The sequence below is a fragment of the Dermacentor silvarum genome, chromosome 8 (genome assembly GCF_013339745.2).
Source record: "Dermacentor silvarum isolate Dsil-2018 chromosome 8, BIME_Dsil_1.4, whole genome shotgun sequence".
In the NCBI taxonomy this organism is placed as follows: Eukaryota; Metazoa; Arthropoda; class Arachnida; order Ixodida; family Ixodidae; genus Dermacentor; species Dermacentor silvarum.
The window spans coordinates 179,079,603-179,097,730 of NC_051161.1; the positions used below are offsets into that span (position 1 = coordinate 179,079,603).

Sequence of the window (18,128 nt, forward strand, 5' to 3'; positions counted from 1 at the left end):
AACATCCTTACGGGTAATTTTGTTTAGCGCCCTATAATCGATGCAAAAGCGCACAGAACCATCCTTTTTTTAACAAGCACAACAGGAGAATACCAAGGACTTGCTGAAGGCCTTATAATGTCGCATGTCATTCACTTGTTCTTCTATAACTTTTCGCTCCGAAGGTGACACACGGTACGGGCGACGGCGAATGATGCGAGAGCCGTCTGTTTCAATTCGATGAGTAGTTACAGTGGTCTGACCCAGGCCTCGCGAAGAAACGTCAAAACAAGCTCCATGCTTCATTAAAATGCTGAGGAGTGCATTGACCTGGGCCGGGTTGAGATCTGCACTCAAGGTGGCCTTAATAGCGCTAGTGTGGCCTTCTGCGGGCGTACAATGCGCGGAAGACGTGGCAGGCGAAACACTGACGACACATACCGGCGCAGCGTCGGCGAGCTTGGCGACAGTAGACCCTTTGGGCAGTAGTAGTGGCTCAGGAGTCGTATTAAAGGCTGTGAGGCTGGCATAGCCACTCGAGAACCGGACCAAGTAAGAAGCGATGGCGAGTCCTCGAGAAATGCAGCGCTGAGAAGGTACAACCAATGCGTCTCCGTCGACAATGTCTGTTGACTCAACCGTAAGAATACGTTCTTCGTCTGGTGGGATAATAAAATCCGCTGCTGCAATGAGGTTGGGACACGGGGAATCGAAAACGGAATAAGTCTCGGTGTCGCTGATGTGGATCCTTGGGTCGCCGCACGAAATTAGTGCAGAAGCAGCGGACAGGAAGTCCCATCCTAATACCACCTGATGAGCGCACGTCGAAAGCACCGCAAGTTGCACATGATGACGACTACCGTCTATCAGGACGCGAGCTGTGCACTGTGTGGTAGGAAAGATGGGAACGTCATTGGCACCACATAGGACCGGACCAACATACGGCGTTTGCACTTTTCGCAAATAGAAGCACAGGTTACAATGTATAACAGAAATAGCGGCTCCAGTATCTACAAGGGCGTCGACGGAAACACCTTCCACACAAACTGAGACCAAATTGGCGGGGCGAGTAGGAGGAATTGGGACAGTCCGATACGATGCATTTTCTGCTCCAAAAACTGGAGCCTCTAGTTTTCCGAACGGGTGTCCACAACATGGGAAGCAGCACGCAAGGGCGATGAGGAACGGCGGTAAGGTGAAGGAGGGGGACGCCGGGGCGAGCGGGATACTCCAGCTATGTCCTGGGAAGGTGAAGGAGAGCGACCAGAAGAGGTTGCGTACGGTCCGGGAACGTAGGAATTTAACCCTGGTGTCCTGTCTCACTCAAAGGTGGCGTAGCCTCGCCTTTCACCTAGGTGACGCCCGGCAATGTAGGAGTCAAACCTGGGTGCGCTGTCTCGCTCAAAGGTAGCATAGCCCTGCCTTTCATCTTGCTGACGCCGACGGCAGTAGCGAGAACTGTGGCCGCGAATACTGCAGTAGAAACAAACAGGGCGCGACGACCGCCACTGAGAGTAGTACGGCTGTGCAGGAGCACTCGCTGCCAGGGAAGCTAGGGGGTCGCGGTAAGCTTCGGCAGGTGGAGACTGAACAGTCGAGGGAGGCCGGGAGGCAATTTCGGCATAACTTGGCGGACGAAATGGTTCAGTAGACTTGTCCATTTGGCCGTGTTCATCCACGCCAGTTCGTCCTTGATGATGTCACGCAGTCCAGAAGGAGCGGGGCGAACGGTTGCAAGCGTCGCAGGTCCAGAAAGGTGTCCGTGAAGTTTCTTCCTGATGAGAGTGCGTATCAGGGCTCGCAACTCAGCATCACCGTTGAGACGAGGGTCGCAAGAGGCGCGTGGCAGGCGTATAGCCTGGAGCGTGTCTAGGCGTTGGCATGCTGTGATAATATCACCAACGCAGTTTGGACTCTGCATGACGAGAGCATTAAAGGCGACAGTGTTGATGCCCTTCAGTACGTGGCGAACGCAGTCAGCCTCCGCCATGTCACTCTGTGCGCGGCGGCAGAGAGCGAGCACGTCCTCAATTTAGGATGTATAGGACTCGTCCTGTTCTTGGATGCGCGTTGCCAGCCTCCGTTTCGCGACTTCGGAGCGTCCAGAGGACATGCCGAATATCTGGCGAAATTGCTGGGTGAATGATGGCCAGTCCGAAAAGTCGCTTTCGCGGTTAAAAAACCACGTCTTCGCAACTTCGGTTAGGTAAAAAGCGACATACCGCAATTGGTGCCTGTCGTCCCAATGGTTGACGTTGCTGGCTATGTTGTAGTGATCGAGCCAATCTTCCACGTCGTCGCCGCGGAGGCCGGCAAAGACGGGAGGATCTCGGTGTGTGGTGTTCACCGTCCAAGTAGGCCCAGATGGCTGAGCAGAGGTGGTAGCAGCACTGGTGGATGGTTTGGGTTCTGCCATCACCGTGTTAGGCGAGAGCAAACGATGACCGGACCGAAGCTCCAGGGGAATCGGGAAAGTAGGAGGACGTGGGCAGCGAAGCACACTCCACTACTTGTGAGACGTCGACCGATGCGATCCCTTTATTTTCGAGCAGCCGCCCGAGGCAGAGACCAAGCACCGCACGAGACAAAAGATGATGATGAGTCGTATGCACAAATGACGACGACGATATGCACAAATAGCGCTCACACAAGATGATGAGTCGTATGTACAGATGACAATGACGAAATGCCTAAAATGCGCTCAATATATATATATATATATATATATATATATACATACATATATATATAAATATACATCGTCATCATCGGAGGATTGCACATCGAATTAATGTTTTAAGATTCCTATGTATGTGTGTATTATTTTTATTGTATTTATAACGTACTGCAGGCCCGAGTTAGGGCCCAAGCAGGAGGGGCGTAGATAGCATACAGAATGAAAGATACAAAAATACCATAAATTCGAAAGCAAATGTACGATCAGACTGAAGAAGTAATACAATTCAACAAGTAGATTTAAATTAGTAAGTAAGATTTAAGCGAACAAGCAATACTGCATGTACGCAACAATATTAAAGGAGCACATAATATATTCCGCACATTTTCAAACTATATAAAATGAACACACAAAAGGAACAGAACACATTTAGCATTGTAATTGTTCGATTGCGTCAATGCTGAATGGATGTGCTACATGTAAGTTGTTCCAGTCTGATATGGTACGGGGAAAGAAGGAATAATTGAAAAGGTTAGTTCTCGTGAGATACGGCGTTATAGATTCAGCATGTCGATGCCTTGTACGGCGTGCTACGAGTGGCTTTATGAAAGGGTGTGGGTTAAGAGAGAAATGGTTGTTTTTGAGCAAGAAAAGGAATTTCAGCCAGAGAATTTTCCGTCACAACTGCAATATATTGTTTTTAAGCATGCAGTACATAAAGACGTAATCAACCCGCGGATCGGAACATGGAAGAACCGCAAAACTGGAAGAACCGCAAACAGACCCAATGCAGAATTAGCTCATGCATATTGGAAAAACAATGTCATCAAAGGTGTTTTTATTGCATTTTTGGCTGTTCTTGACTCGCTTTTCTCTGTTGCACGCAATAGGAAGCAGTGGTTCTATACAAAAACTGTATTTTTTGTTGGGAATTGCACAAAAAAATAATTGCAGTTTCGCCCGGAAGGCGTTGCGATAGCAAATTAGTAGAGAGCTATACGAAGCAAGGATAGTAGTTTAATGGGCCGCATAAAGTTGTTAACATTCGCTTACTAACTAGACAAGCACGGTGTCACGCGCGCATAGGTAAACATGAACACATTTCGCTCGATGACCGCGGAAACTCGCTGTAACAACGCCGGAGTGAGGAAGCGCGCCAGTAGCTGCGGGCAAATTGACCTTCGCGCTGTCTCTCGTCTCGCTTCAACGTGAACTAACCGTCGAAAGCACAGCGCATACGAAGCTACCGGCACTCAGCGCATGTACTTTGTCACCATCGCAAATCGCTTTGAAGATGAAGCCCGCGCGGGCACACACGTCGACCACATCGCATATCGCTGTCAAGATAAGGCGGCCGCGCGGCCGCGCTGTGAGCAGCAGCCGACGGGGCAGAACGCACCCCCCTCCCTCTCCGTCGCCTCGCCCCCGTGCATCGCGCGCGAAAGAGGCCGCGCGCCTGCCTTCCTCCCTCGCGTGCGCTACATTGAGCTGCGATTGCCGGGTCAACCTTGTACGATTTCGCTCACACACACAGCGTACGGCGCGCGGTGACGATTTTATCACTGTTGGACTTCATACGGAACCTCACGGCGACGGCGACGACTACGGCGACGCTGATGGCAAAATGCGCTTGTAGTGTCCATATAATTTCTTTCGCAATAAATATACTGAATAGCACAATTGTAAAGACACAGACACAGACCAAAGAGTGTTTTAGGCATGACAAGCAACGCATAAAGTAAAACTGGCACTTGCGAACGGGCCCAGCGCATACATCATCCATGAACAGTGAGGTAAACAGCCTTCAAAAAACGATCCCAAATGCGCATTACACTGCTCCAGCCGAGCCAAATAAAACGTTCGTATGATGATACCGGTGAGCCACAGGTAACACATTTTGTGCTTTAAACCGAATGTGTTGCGAGGGGAAATTTGGAAAATTACGCATTGGAAGTAATGCACATGTTCTTCCGGAAAAGGCGGGTGCAAGAACAAAAGAGTGGCTTTACGGTAAACGGGCGCCACGGCTGATATTCTATGCTACACGTGCAAAATACGCTCGCCAAGAATAGCAAACGTCTAGCTGACAATGTTCTTAAAGGGCCCCTAAACCACCTCAGATATGTTTTGAACATTGCAAGTAAACAGGCGCATCGAGTTCAGAATGCCGTCACGATCAACGATGCCAAACGCTGCAGCGCTACGCGCCGCGGGCGCGCCACAAAACCAAAAAAAAAAAAAAAAAACAATGCCGTCCTCCTCCCCTCGCCTTTCCGGTAACCCCAGCGGTCGTCATGATGTCAGCAGGGGGAATCTGGTGATGTCAACGGCGGAAACGACGTTCATTGGTCGAACAAGAACCTACGACTTCCGGTTTGTCTGCTAGCAGGTACGCGAGCAGGTACGCGCGCTCCCTGCTCGTCCTCGCCGTGTTGCTCACTTGTGCGCGCTTGCGCATAGGTAATTACCGCCCGCAACGCAAGTGCCAACTCGCTCGTGTTCCAACACAGTCATGCTTAGCGGTTTCATTTGCTGCGCGAACAGAGTGCGACAGTGTTGGCCGTTCCAGACGTGCGCGCAACACGCTTCGCATAACACGCGCCAGCACCGCATCAACAGCGGGTAGCCGAGAAGCGCCGTGTTCACGTCCACGTTACCGGCACTCTAACTCGCCGCACGCCGTCTGCCATTAGCGTTCCGCCGTTCGACAGGGGTTTTGCTCGCGAGCGACGAGATTTCCTTGCCTTACGTAGAGAGCATGAGACTGGGACTCATTTGTGCGGCAGCCTCACCGCCGCTGATCGCTCGACGGCGCCGATATCGTCGCTAGGCCTTTTTCGGTTCCCTTCAAAGCTAAAGCGGACGGCGCTTCGTAATGAATTACCGACGCTCACAAGCCGCAATATTTTATTATCGTTGTTATCACTCTTCGCAATAATTGTACACAAAGAAGAAAAATACGCTGATATTAGCAGCGCCGTCGGCTACGATGCGAGCACAGCCGAGCCGGTCGTCCCCCGTCGGTAGTAAAGTCCCTATATAAGATAGTCGGTAGCCTTGCACTCAGCTGCAGCCGATGTTTTCGTTGCCAGTGGCAGACGCGCGCAGCTTCGCCGTCGTCGATTAGCCCGTTGATCGTGCAGCGGGCGGGGCGCCGGCCGAACTGTCGTCTACTTTAAACTACCTCTCACGCGGCAGACTGGAGGCTGTATCGTCGTCCGCATATGTGCCGCCAGAATGGCTAGCGTGGACGTGCCTTAACCGGAAGTAGGCAGTGTTTTGAGAAGCGCGTTGGCGATGACGTATGTCACGTGACATTTGGAGCAGCAATCGGCGAGGAGGAGAGACCAGCCGTAGCGAAGGAAAGAGCGAAACGAGCGAGGGCCGTTTTTCGATCATCAAACGCGTGTAACTCCTCTATTACGGCACCATTTCGAAAAATTCTCGCGGCTACGTGTTCGTTGTAGATCCGTGCACAACTGCAACACCACAACTAAATTTCGACCTCTGGGTGGTTTAGGGCCCTTTAACGCAAGAAACAGCAATGTTATTTCTGCAGACAAAAGGCGACTCCTTACCAAAAAGGTATTGCCCGCCGTGGTTGCTCAGTGGCTATGCTGTTGGGCTACTAACCACGAGGTCGCGGGATCGAATCCCGGCCACGGCGGCCGCATTTCGATGGGGGGCGAAATGCGAAAACGCCCGTGTACTTAGATTTAGGTGCATGATAAAGAACCACAGGTGGTCCAAATTTCCGGAGTCCCCCACTACGGTGTGCCTCGTAATCAGATCGTGGTTTTGGCACGTAAAACCGCAGAATTTAATTTTAAGGGGACATGTTGAAAAGCGCCGTGAGGTGGGCGTAACCAGCGGCGCATGACTGGCGCAGCATCATGTCTATGAAAGCAGGACGTGTGAACGCCACCTGGTGGATGTATGATGAGCTGTCTACCTTTGTGGTGAAGAGGAAGCTACGCGGCCTGGCGGGTGGTGAGACTGTTGCTTGCTCGGCCGCAAAACGGCTCGAGTGTCCGCTCTTTACGTATAGGTATGTTTCTCTATGGCCTCGCCGCTGTGGAACCACGTGACTAGGCGAGGTGCCAGTTTGGGGGGGTTGTCATATATGTCTGAAGACCGCCGGCTTGAGTGGGAGTGAATGGTAAAAGTTCTCCGGTAACCAGCAGCCCAACCTCAGGTACCAGATGTGTAGTGCCGCAGAATTGTCGGCTGCATCCTGCGTAATAATTGCACGAATGTGCAGGATAAAAATTTCAGTTTACAACGCTCAATGTCCCTCCACGGTTCGTGTGTCGTCAGTATCCATACAGTGTTCCATTTATCAGTCTTGTATCATTCGTATTAATTTTGTATCAGTCTCCTAGTAACTGTCTCCTAGTCCTAGCTAGCCCTCTCTATCATTTTATTGTTGCTGTGTGACTTAGTGTCTTATTTCAGCTGCGCGGACTTTTATAAAAAAGTTGAATTTGTAAGAATATTTACCAATATTCCATCAGGTTATGTATCTTTATGACCACTAGAAACTCGGTATCGCGCAAAGTATGGCAGATAATAAGGATATGTTAAATAACTGCTTAATTAGCAATTACAGACGAAACATTGTAATTCGGGAATTGATGATCCAAATCAACAAAACCTTCTCTAAACAATATCGTCTTGGGTGCACGAGTCCACAATTGGCACTGCGGGCGGCCCAGCTATGACAGTACCGAAAGAATTATGAAATAGGGCATCTGTGACGTCGACATCTCTATGCACTCCATTGCGAGTGCAGAACAACAGTTGCGCAAGCTTTCGCTCGCCCGGGATGCATCGCGGCCATCTCTCTTTTTTTTTTTCTTTTCTTTTTTTTGCATGGTGGCGCCAGGAATCGACGCGAAGCGTGCTCTATTCCGTTCGAAACCTTGTGGCGGTACCGCAGCTCGGATACTCAGGTTTGCCAATAGCAACAAATAAAAAAAGGCTTTCTGGATCAGAATGAAGAGGACTCGCAATTGTCATAGCATTGGCACCCGCGCAGCAGGGAAGCAGGTGGCATTTTCTAATAAGGTGGGGAGATCAGCGTCACTGACACGGTATTTAATTTTCGTTTGAGTTGAGGGCTGCCCACAGCGAAAATACTGCACGCCGTATTACCTACGACAATTTTTGCGAAGCTGTTGTTGGGCAACATATGACTGTCTTGCTTCAATTTTGAAAATGCAATATTGCCTCTAAAATCGTTAATTAAAACTTCATTAAATATTTTTCTTAATTTTGAGCCATATTTGGCTCCCAAAGGCTCAGGCATAACAGACTATGCCTTTTAAGGTCGAGGTTGATCCCTACAGAGCGATGGCGTTCGCAGTTTCGAGCGAAGTGCAGAGAGTGAAATGAGGGGAGCAGGTGCAGAGAGAGAAACAAAATCCAGATAGGAATAAAGAAATACATAAAACTAAATAAACTTTCTTGGCGAGGTGGGATTCGAGCCCGAATACCAACGGTCCGAAAGCGAGCGTCATAACCACTAGGCTATACACCCACTTTTTGTTTCTTTCATACATGGAAAAGAAAACTGAAGATATAATACAGTGCGGACATAGCTACACACTTAAAATTCGGGCAAACATACACATGCGTGCAACAAGCGCATCCAGTCAGGCGGAGGTTCCTGTGCACACACTTCTTACATAAGATGCACTTTCATGAAATAATGATCTTGTAGATCGCGGACTTTCGGCATGGCGATCACAGTCTAGCTGTCCATAGGCTGTATAAAACCAGTACTATGTCATAGGGAGGACCACTAGTAATCTTAAACGGTACGAAAATAATTGAGTATGGAGTGATGTCAATGTCCTTTTTAAGCATCCGTTGGAGAATGTCCCAGAAAAATAAAGCTTCCGTACAGTCTATAAAACAGTGATATATGGTTTCAGCACGTGGACAGAGCCGAAAGTTTGTGGAACACGGCACGAAGCAGCCCCTCGCGTTCAACCAGGTGTTAACAGGAAGTGTTTCCGAAAGCAATTTAAAGAAAAATGTTTTTTTTTTACTCCAGGAGTTATACACATTTTACGAACCCGCCTAAATAAATCGTGATAAGGCCGATTTATACAAGGCGCACGATACAAAGGATCTGTGAAAATCGAGTGCACCAGTGCAGCAGAAATTGCTTTTCGACTCGCAGTGAAAATGTACTCCATGCTGAATCTAACTTTCAAGAAAAGAAACGAGTCCACGCTGGCAGAACATGAATTTATGGGAACCATGTGATCGCCTTGTACCGACGATTGTAAAATAAATTGCTATGGGCGAGAGACAGAGAGAGAACCAGACAGAGAACGAAAGAGAGACAGAGAGATAGACAGAAAGAGACACATATAGAGGAAGTGTTATGACCACACATTGGTGCTAAATAAAATGTGTAAACATAAAGACCACCATTTTAGCTCTTTCATGGGGGCAATAATTTTTATGTGTAACTAGGTCTTTCTGTAAGGGACTGAAAACATAGTCGGGAGTGACTGGAAAGCATCTCCGTTGGCCCGCGTGATCTGTGTTGAACGTGTGGGCCAATGACGAACCCCTGGATCTGAAAGCTGCAAAACTCTCGTGCGCAGGCGTTCTGCACGGCGACCTGAACGAGAACAACGTACTCACGCGCCCGAAGGGCGACGGGATTGAGAACGACGAGGAGGTCTACGCTGTACTGGACTGGGGCGATGTGCACGGTGGACCCCGGGTTCTGGACCTGGCTGTGCTGCTGGCCTACGTGTTCATGGCTCCCGGTGGCCGGTCGCCTGAGGAAAACGCCGGACTGGCGCTATCCGGATACTTGCGACACGTACCCGACGAGGTGTCGACTATGCCTCTGCTCAGGGTGAGCATGCTTCTCACCTAAACACATTCCTCAGCTTCACAGCCCAGCGACTCGCTGCAACTTACGTATAACCACTTCCCAAAGATATATAAAGCACGAGAAGAACGAAGACGGTTGTGTGCTACTTCTTCTTCTAATTTGCACCTTAATATTTATATCATAACGTGATGGCATGGAGCAGAGCCAGAACACTCGGCTTCTAATCTGAAGGCCGTAAGTTCCAATCCTCCACTACATTTTTCAGGCATAAAGTGACGCCTGACATCAACAAAAAAAAAAACGCATATCCACGGGGTGAATGATGATGAGTGGGCGAAGCTCCGGAGGGAATCATCGGTAAACCGTGAATCTTCCGTGTAATTCGCCCAGTCTCGCCGCACTAAATCGAACGATTGACTTCCACCAATGACACGCGCCATATGTGACGTCATTCCTATTTTATAACAGCGCCCTTCATTATAATTGCACCATCTCCCCCTTCAGGGGACGCTAGCACAAACGCGTTAGAAACGTGCAGTACTCTCTAGTAAGGGGGAGAGGCCACAGCGTCTTACACCAGCTTCTTACACGGGCCGTAATGCGCTAGCACAAACGCGTTAGAAACGCGCAGTCTTTCGTTCATGTTGGGTATTTATTGTCATCGTGGTGCGTGTGTCCATGTGCGCTTCGTGGCGTAGTGGTTAGCGCCGCGCGCTCGGGAGCGAGGGGTCCCTGGTTCGATTCCGCGCTACGGACACAGCTTTCGGAATTTTTTTCATAAAAGTAGGCGTGGCTACCTACTACGACGACTACTACTACTACTACATACTACACAAGAGGGACAGACCCACACCCTAAGGAGCTTCGCCCCTAAAAAGTCACAGACCTGCGCGGCACACGCAGCACAGTCTCAACGTAAGCCGGGTGGAGCGGCTCAAGAGTAGCTCCAATTTGGGCACCAGGCACCACAGTCTATTCGCGACAGTCTTTTCGCCTGGTTTGGCCGAGCACGATCTGACCTGCCCGCCCAGCGTCGATGGCGAGTTCCGGCTTGTAATGCTCTTTGCACAGTAGTCTGCGGAGCCCGATCAAGCCTTACAACTGCAACTTAAATGTCGGGCGTGCTGCGTTTGCAGGCACATTAACTAGATGGCGCCACCATACTGACGGAGGCTCGGGTCGTCTGCCCCTGCGCGCTTGGGAGCGTTTTAGGGCATCTTTTAGCTACCCGATAGCAAGCGCTTGTGTGGCTGAGTTGTAGAGTATCCGCCTCCCACGCAGCGGGCCTGGGTCCGATCCCGACGGAAAGTGGGTACTTTTTTTCGCATGTCGGGCGATAGTGGTTACGCGGCGGTGGCGGCCACGGTGGCGGCGGCAATGGCGGACAACGACGCAAACCGAAACGGCTATTGGAATGAACCCATAACAGCTTACGCTGTAAAAACGAAATCGCCGAGAGGTAGTGGGGCTACACTTGTGCCGGTGCAAGCGAATTAGGAAGGCCCACTAAGCTTCAACAAAGTCACTCCCTCACCAGAACAGGAATTGGCATGCCTGGTACAGCATTTGGCCACAACCTCCCTAATGACTTCTGTTAACCCATCATGACTCGTGACTTCAATTAACCCATGGCCCTCAGTACTCAGCGGCTGCGGAGCACCTGACCAAGGCGGTGGTCCGACCTGCGACACGGCAGAGTATGCTAAGAATCTCTGGGTCCGGACAGGCCGCCACTGGAAACTGAACCTGGCAGCGTTCAACACGTGCACCCTCTCGAGGGAAGCTAGCTTAGCAGGGCATTTGAGGAATTATCAGGCATTGCCTGGGATATGATTTCACACTCTCTGCCAACCCTAGCATAGTCAGGATGTAGAAGTGTTAGGTAGGGTAAACTGCAGTGTGAGGTATAGGATTTCTCCCAGTTTGAAGAGAGGAAGAGTAAACTTAGTCAAGAAGAAACAAGCCAACCTAGGCGCAGTAAGCATAAAAGCAGACCAATTCAGGCTGGTGCTCGCAAACAAATATGCTAGCTTTAGAACGGGAAGATGAAGACAACATAAAGGTAATGAATGAAACCGTAACTAGGCTGATCGCAGAAGCAGCAACTGAAGTGGGAGGTAAGGCACCAACGCAACCACTAGGTAAGCTCTCCCATGTAACAAATGACCTAATAAAGAAACGACAAAACATGAAAGTGGCAAACTCGAGAGAACAGAGAGAATTCGCTGAAATGTTCAAACTGATCAACGAGAAGAAAGTAAGGGATATTCGAAATTATAACGTGGAAAAGATTCAGGAAGCAGTAAAATATGGACGCAGCATGAAATCAGTGAGAAGAAAACTTGGCATAGGACAAGGCAAGATGTATGCACTGAAAGATAAGCAGGGTAATATCATCAGCAATCTCGATGACATAGTAAAAGCAGCGGATTAATTTTTTACTGACCTGTAGAGTTCCCAGAGCAGCCAAGATAGTCTCATTCGAAGTAGGGATTAACATGATACAGAGGCTCCTTCTATAAGTCGCGATGAAGTTAGAAGGGCCTTACAAGAGATCACCAGGAGAAAAGCTGCTGGAGGAGATGGAATAACATTCGATTTAATGAAAGATGGAGGAGGTATCAAGTTTGAAAAGCTTGCGGCCCTTTATACGCAACGCCTCATGACTTCAGGTGTATCAGAGAGCTGGAAGAACGCCTACATTATACTAAGCCATAAGCAGAGAGACGTTAAAGAACTGAAGAATTATGGACCCATTATCTTGCTTTCAGTATTATATAAAATATTCACCAAGATAATCTCCGATAGAATCAGGGCAACACATGACTTCAGTCAAACAAGAGAACAGGCTGGCTTCAGGAAGGGATATTCTACGATGGATCATATCCATGTCATCAACCAGGTAATAGAGAAATCTGCGGAGTACAATCAACCTTTCTGTATGGCTTTCGTAAATTATGAAAAGGCATTTGTTTCAGTAGAGATACCAGCAGTCAGAGGCACTGCGTTATCAAGGAGTACAAGAGGCATACGTGAATATCTTGGCAAATATCTACAAGGATTCCATAGCCGCCTTGGTTCTCCACAATAAAAGTAGAAAGTTATCCCATCAAGAAAGCGGTCAGGCAAGGAGACACAATCTATTCCTGCTATTCACCGCATCTTTAGAAGAACTATTCGTGTTCTTAGACTGGGAAGGCTTAGGAGTGAGGATCAACGGCGAATATCTCAGCAACCTTCGGTTTGCAGATGACGTCCTCTTCAGCAACAATGGGGACGAACTACAATAAATGATTGAGGACCTTAACTGAGAAAGTGTAAGAGTGGCGTTGAAGATTAATATGCAGAAGACAAAGATAATGTTCAATTGCCTGGCAAGGGAATAAGAAATTAGGACCACCTGTCAGCCTCTAGAGTCTGTAAAGGAGTACGGTTATCTAGGTAAATTACTCACAGGGGACCCTGATCATGAGAAGTAAATTTACAGAAGAATAAAATTGGGTTGGAGTGCATACTGCAGGCATTGCCAAATCCTCAGTGCGAGCTTACCGCTGCTGTTGAAAAGAAAAGTGTACACTCATTGCATTCTGCCGGCGCTAACATATGCTGCAGAAACTTGGAGGTTAACAAAGAAGCTCGAAAACAAGTTGAGAACCGCACAAATAGCGATGGAATGGAACGAAAAACGTTACGCCTAACGTTAAGAGACAGGAAGAGAGCGGTGTGCATCAGAGAGCAAACGGGGATGGCCGATATTCTCGTTGACATTAAGAGGAAAAAATGGAGCTGGGCAGGCCATGTAATGCGTAGGATGGATAACCGGTGGACCATTAGAGTCACAGAATGGATACCAAGAGAAGGGAAGTGCAGCCGAGGATGGCAGAAAACTAGGTGGGGTGATGAAGTTAGGGACTTTGCAGGCGCAAATTGAAATCAGCTAGCGCAAGACATGGGTAATTGGAGATCGCAGGGAGAGGCCTTCCTCCTGCAGTGGACATACATATAGGCTGATGATGATAACGATGATGATGACTTATATCATTAAGTCTTACCCACTAACACAAACGAAACTGTAAGCACTGCGAAGTTCAGTTCGTATAATTTCTTAACACTGAAAAAGCTCTCTCCTTCCGCTCCCATTTAATTCTGTTGCCTCGTGTTTTCGATACTGCACTGGATTTCATGATGGCCAAGCCTTGAGGTACTTAATTTTATTTATTATTGCGATCGCAGTTATATGGAGACTTGAGGCGTGTTCCCGTGGTCTGCGTCGCCGAGTTTTTCCGTATAAAATCCAAAGAGCGATAACATCGTGGCCGCGCGTCGTATGCTGTGTGTGCCAGTGCCCAGAATGCTTGCTCGATCTCGTGCGTGCAAGGGAGGAAGGCGGGAACGAAGCGCGCCTTCTTGGATCGCGCGCAAGGCACCGGGGGGAAGGGATCTTTCTACTCCTGCGGCGCCTGCGCATGGGGTGCCTGAGCGCGGCCGCACGGGCCCTACCTTGAAAGTCATCCGCGATGCCGAGGGCTGATAGCTTCGGATGAGCTGTGTTATCGCCACTTAATTCGCATTGAAGCGAGGGGAAGCACGAAGGTTCACTCCTGCGGCCGCACTTCCCCACGCGAGCGTTTAGACATCGAGTGGCCTTGTTCATCGAGTGAGAGGTGTGTATATTTGCCCGTGCGCGCGTGACACTAAGCTTGACAACTTAGTGTGCGAATGTTGACAAATTTATGCAGCCAATAAAACTACTATCCCTACTTCGTAGAGCTGTATAATTTGCTATCGCAATCGGTGCTTCGTCGGGAACATTTTCATTCATCTTGTTTAAGCTACAAAAGGGTGCACTAAACTGTGAACCGGATGAACAAACAATGTCGTAGCGAAAAGTGAACCCACGTCACTGGGACAGAAACTCGACGCATTAGAAGGCTGCCCCACAACTCCATGAACGTCTTTGACGCCGACGTGAGCAGCTCCATGAAAGCCTCTCGCCAACTGTGCCCATAGAATAAAGAACCAACATTAGAGAAAGGAAACTGTACTTTCCACAGTGGTACCAAAATAAGAAGTGGCAACGCATGGAACTCACTGGGGTACCCGACAGATGGCGCTGGTCAAACAGGAAGTGGAAATCAATTTTTTTTTTGTGCGAAATCCAATATGGCCGCTTTTTACCGGTCGCGTACGCTGGTACGCGCCGCGCCGGCCCTGTTGGCTTTGCGGCAACAGTGCCTCAGTGCCTCGCCTGCCGCTTAGCTGGTGTTTCATTTCATTTCATTTCATTTTAATACCTTAAAGACCCCTTGACAGGGGTATTACATAAGGGGTGGGAATACATTAGTACATAATTTGTATAATACAGAAATGAACACGCAAACAATAAAAGAACTAAAGAAAACAACATGAGTTAAAGTGTTACATACGTCAGCGCAAACACATAGACCTAAATAATACAAACTAAATTGCACGAGCATATAAGTATGTTAGCACAAGTCACTTTCATTGTGAAAAGTGCGCAGTGACACTCTTCATAAACGTACGAGGGCAAGTGATGGCGGCGATTTGGTGGGGCAGGTTGTTCCAATCTGTAGCGGCAAGGCAAAAGAATGAGGCGGAAAAGGTGACAGTGCGCATGCGACGGCGGCCCACTTGAAAAGTGTGTCGTGTACGATGAGATGTTCGGGCTGCGGGTAGGATATAGGGTGGTTGATTAAGCGAGGTGTGATAGAACTTATGAAAAAGTGAAAGGGTTCCAGTGCGCCGGCGCGTACAAAGGGGAAGTAAATTCAATTCTTTCTTTAAGTAAGATATGCTCACGTCATATGAATAATTAGAATGGATGAACCTTGCGGCGCGGTTTTGGACGGCTTCGAGTGCGTTGATGAGGTATGTTTGGCGTGGATTCCATATGGCGGATGCATATTCCAGTTTTGGTCGGACTATTGACTGGTAGGCCAGTAGTTTAACAGGTTTGGGGGCACGTTTTAGATGACGCTTGAGAAAACCCAGTGATTTGTTAGCAGATGAAATGATATTACTGACGTGTGTGCGCCAGGATAAGTCGTTAGATATAGTAACACCTAGGTACTTGTAAGACTGCGCAGAACACACGGGAATATTATTAATTGTGTATTGGTAAGGAAATGGATCGCGCCGACGAGAAAATACCATCAAGTTGATTTCTTGGGATTAAGTTCCATTAACCAACGGTCGCACCATTGCTGTAAGCAGTTAATGTCCTCCTGAAGTAAGTCTTGATTAGATGTGCTAGTAATTGTTCGATAAATGACACAGTCGTCTGCGAACAAACGAACGTTGCAAGACACGTGCAGGGGTAGATCATTGATGTATATTATGAAGAGTAGAGGTCCAAGAACAGATCCTTGCGGTACACCGGAAGTCACTGGTAGGGGGTTAGATGCGCAGTTGTTAACTGTAACGAACTGAGATCGGTTTGTCAAGAACGCTTCAATCCATCGCAAAATGTCGGGGTTAAGGTTCGCAAGAGAAAGTTTTAGTAGTAGACGTTGGTGTGGTACCTTGTCGAACGCTTTTGCAAAATCTAGAAACATCGCGTCTGTTTGGAGGTTAGAATCTAAGTTGGTGTGAATATCATGCAGGAAAATGGCCAGTTGTGTTTCACAGGAAAAGCCTTTGCGGAACCCATGCTGTGATGAATGAAAGTATTTGTTCGAGTCAAGAAACTTCATGATTTCTGTGTACATGACGTGCTCCATGAGCTTACAGGGCACACTCGTTAATGAAATGGGGCGATAATTAAGCGGACAATTCCTGTCGCCTGCTTTGTGGATGGGAACAACCCTCCCCACCTTCCAGTCATATGGTATTTCTCCAGTTGAAAGTGACTGCGAGAATAGCAAACACAGGAATACTGCGACGACATGTTTAGTATTCTTTAACAGTTTCGAATTAATGTTATCCACGCCGGCCGACGATGTGAGTTTAAGATTGTCAATTAACGATGAAATACCTTCCTGTGAAAATGTAATGGTGGGCATGACACTTGATGCATTCGTACGCGAAGAAAACGGGGACGTGGTAGGCTCTTCTGTAAATACAGATACAAAAGCTGCATTAAAAAGGTTCGCGCACTCTACATCGTCGACCGTTTCACCTTCGTCATTGGTAAGTGTTACACTGCGCCTTTCTTGAGGGTTTATCACCTGCCAGAATTTTTTTGTGTTATTGATTAAAAGTTTCCGAAGGTCATCACCAAAGAATGCATCTTTCGCCTTGCGAATCGCTGATAGGTATGCGCGTTCAGCAGCGTAGTATTTTTCCCATGCACACGTATTCGTCCTGCATTTGGCGGCGCGATACATGCGTTTCTTCTTGTTTTCTAGCCTTTTTAACGAATTGTTAAACCATGGTTTTTGTTCATGCGTTCGAAAGGTAATTTTTGGTATGAACCGGTTCGTTAAGTTGTTTATTTTTTCTTTGAATATCAGCCAAGTTTCATGAATGCTGCGGTTATGAAACGCATCTTGGAAGGAAGGTAGAAAATCCTGTAAATGTGTTAAATTGCCAGGAGAGCAAAGAGCCTCTACTGACGCCATACAAACAAGCCACAAGTGAGTGAACAGGAAGCCACAACTTCATACACTTCGCACTATGTAAGCATGTATGCTGCACTCTGTTGACGCCAAATCGCGGCCAACGAAGGCCACAAGCAAAATTTGCACACGGCTGCAGAAGGAAATGACGGAATGGGGAGCACCAATCACGGTGCGTGTATATTGGGAGTCTATGTCGCTGTACGGACTCCGGGAGCAGGTGCTTACCTCGAGAGACTGCTTCCCAATGCAACTGACCAGGTCGCCACATCCAAGAAACGTATCACAGCGACCATAAAGAAGTGAGATAACAGCAAAATGAGATTCTGCATGCAATCAAGGCATAATGTTCAGACAATACACTATACATTGGCTAAGATCCACATGGTAACAGTGAGTAATGACGTACACGGGTCGCTTAGGCGCATTCAGCAGTCCAACTACAAGCGCAGTGCTTGCCTTCGTTGCACATGGTGGTCTGGTAACAAGCGACAACAAGAAACGCAAACCGATTGGGCAGCATATCCCACCTGTTTGCACCGACAGTCATCGTTGAAGATAAGCAACTTGCATTGCGAAGCATTCAGCTGACGCAGGCATCTGCTGCCACAGCCAACACTGCGACGTCGACTACCCAGCATTTTAGCGTTAACTCCTTTCCAGCCTGCACGTTTCTTTTCTTTCAGGGGTCGCTATTATGTGGCTCACACTTGGTGCCGCACTTTGTCCCAATATGGACAAGTCGGTTTCTTGGGCATCACCTTTGGCAACCACATTTGTGGGCCTTTACACCCATGTGGCTATCAACTTCATACACTTCGGACCATGTAAGCATGTAAGCTGCTCTCTGTTGACGCCAAATTGCGTCCAACGAAGGCGACAAGCAAAATTTACACACGGCTGCAGAAGGAAATGACGGAATGGACAGCACCAATCATGGTGCGTGTAAATTGGGAGTCTATGTCGCTGTACGGACTTAAGTACCAGGTGCTTACCTCGAGAGACTGCTTCCCAATGCAACTTGCCAGGCCCCCCA

The 18,128-nt window shown here is 48.3% G+C and overlaps 1 protein-coding gene across 1 annotated transcript in view; it reads left to right on the plus strand.

The window, feature by feature from the left end:
* The window catches only part of LOC119461884 (hydroxylysine kinase), a 435,160-nt gene that overhangs the window by 396,459 nt on the left and 20,573 nt on the right, over nucleotides 1-18,128 (plus strand). Inside the window, exon 7 of the mRNA XM_037723252.2 lies at nucleotides 9,277-9,536. Coding sequence (XP_037579180.1) covers nucleotides 9,277-9,536 — 260 coding nt within the window. The remainder of the gene's footprint in view (nucleotides 1-9,276; nucleotides 9,537-18,128) is intronic.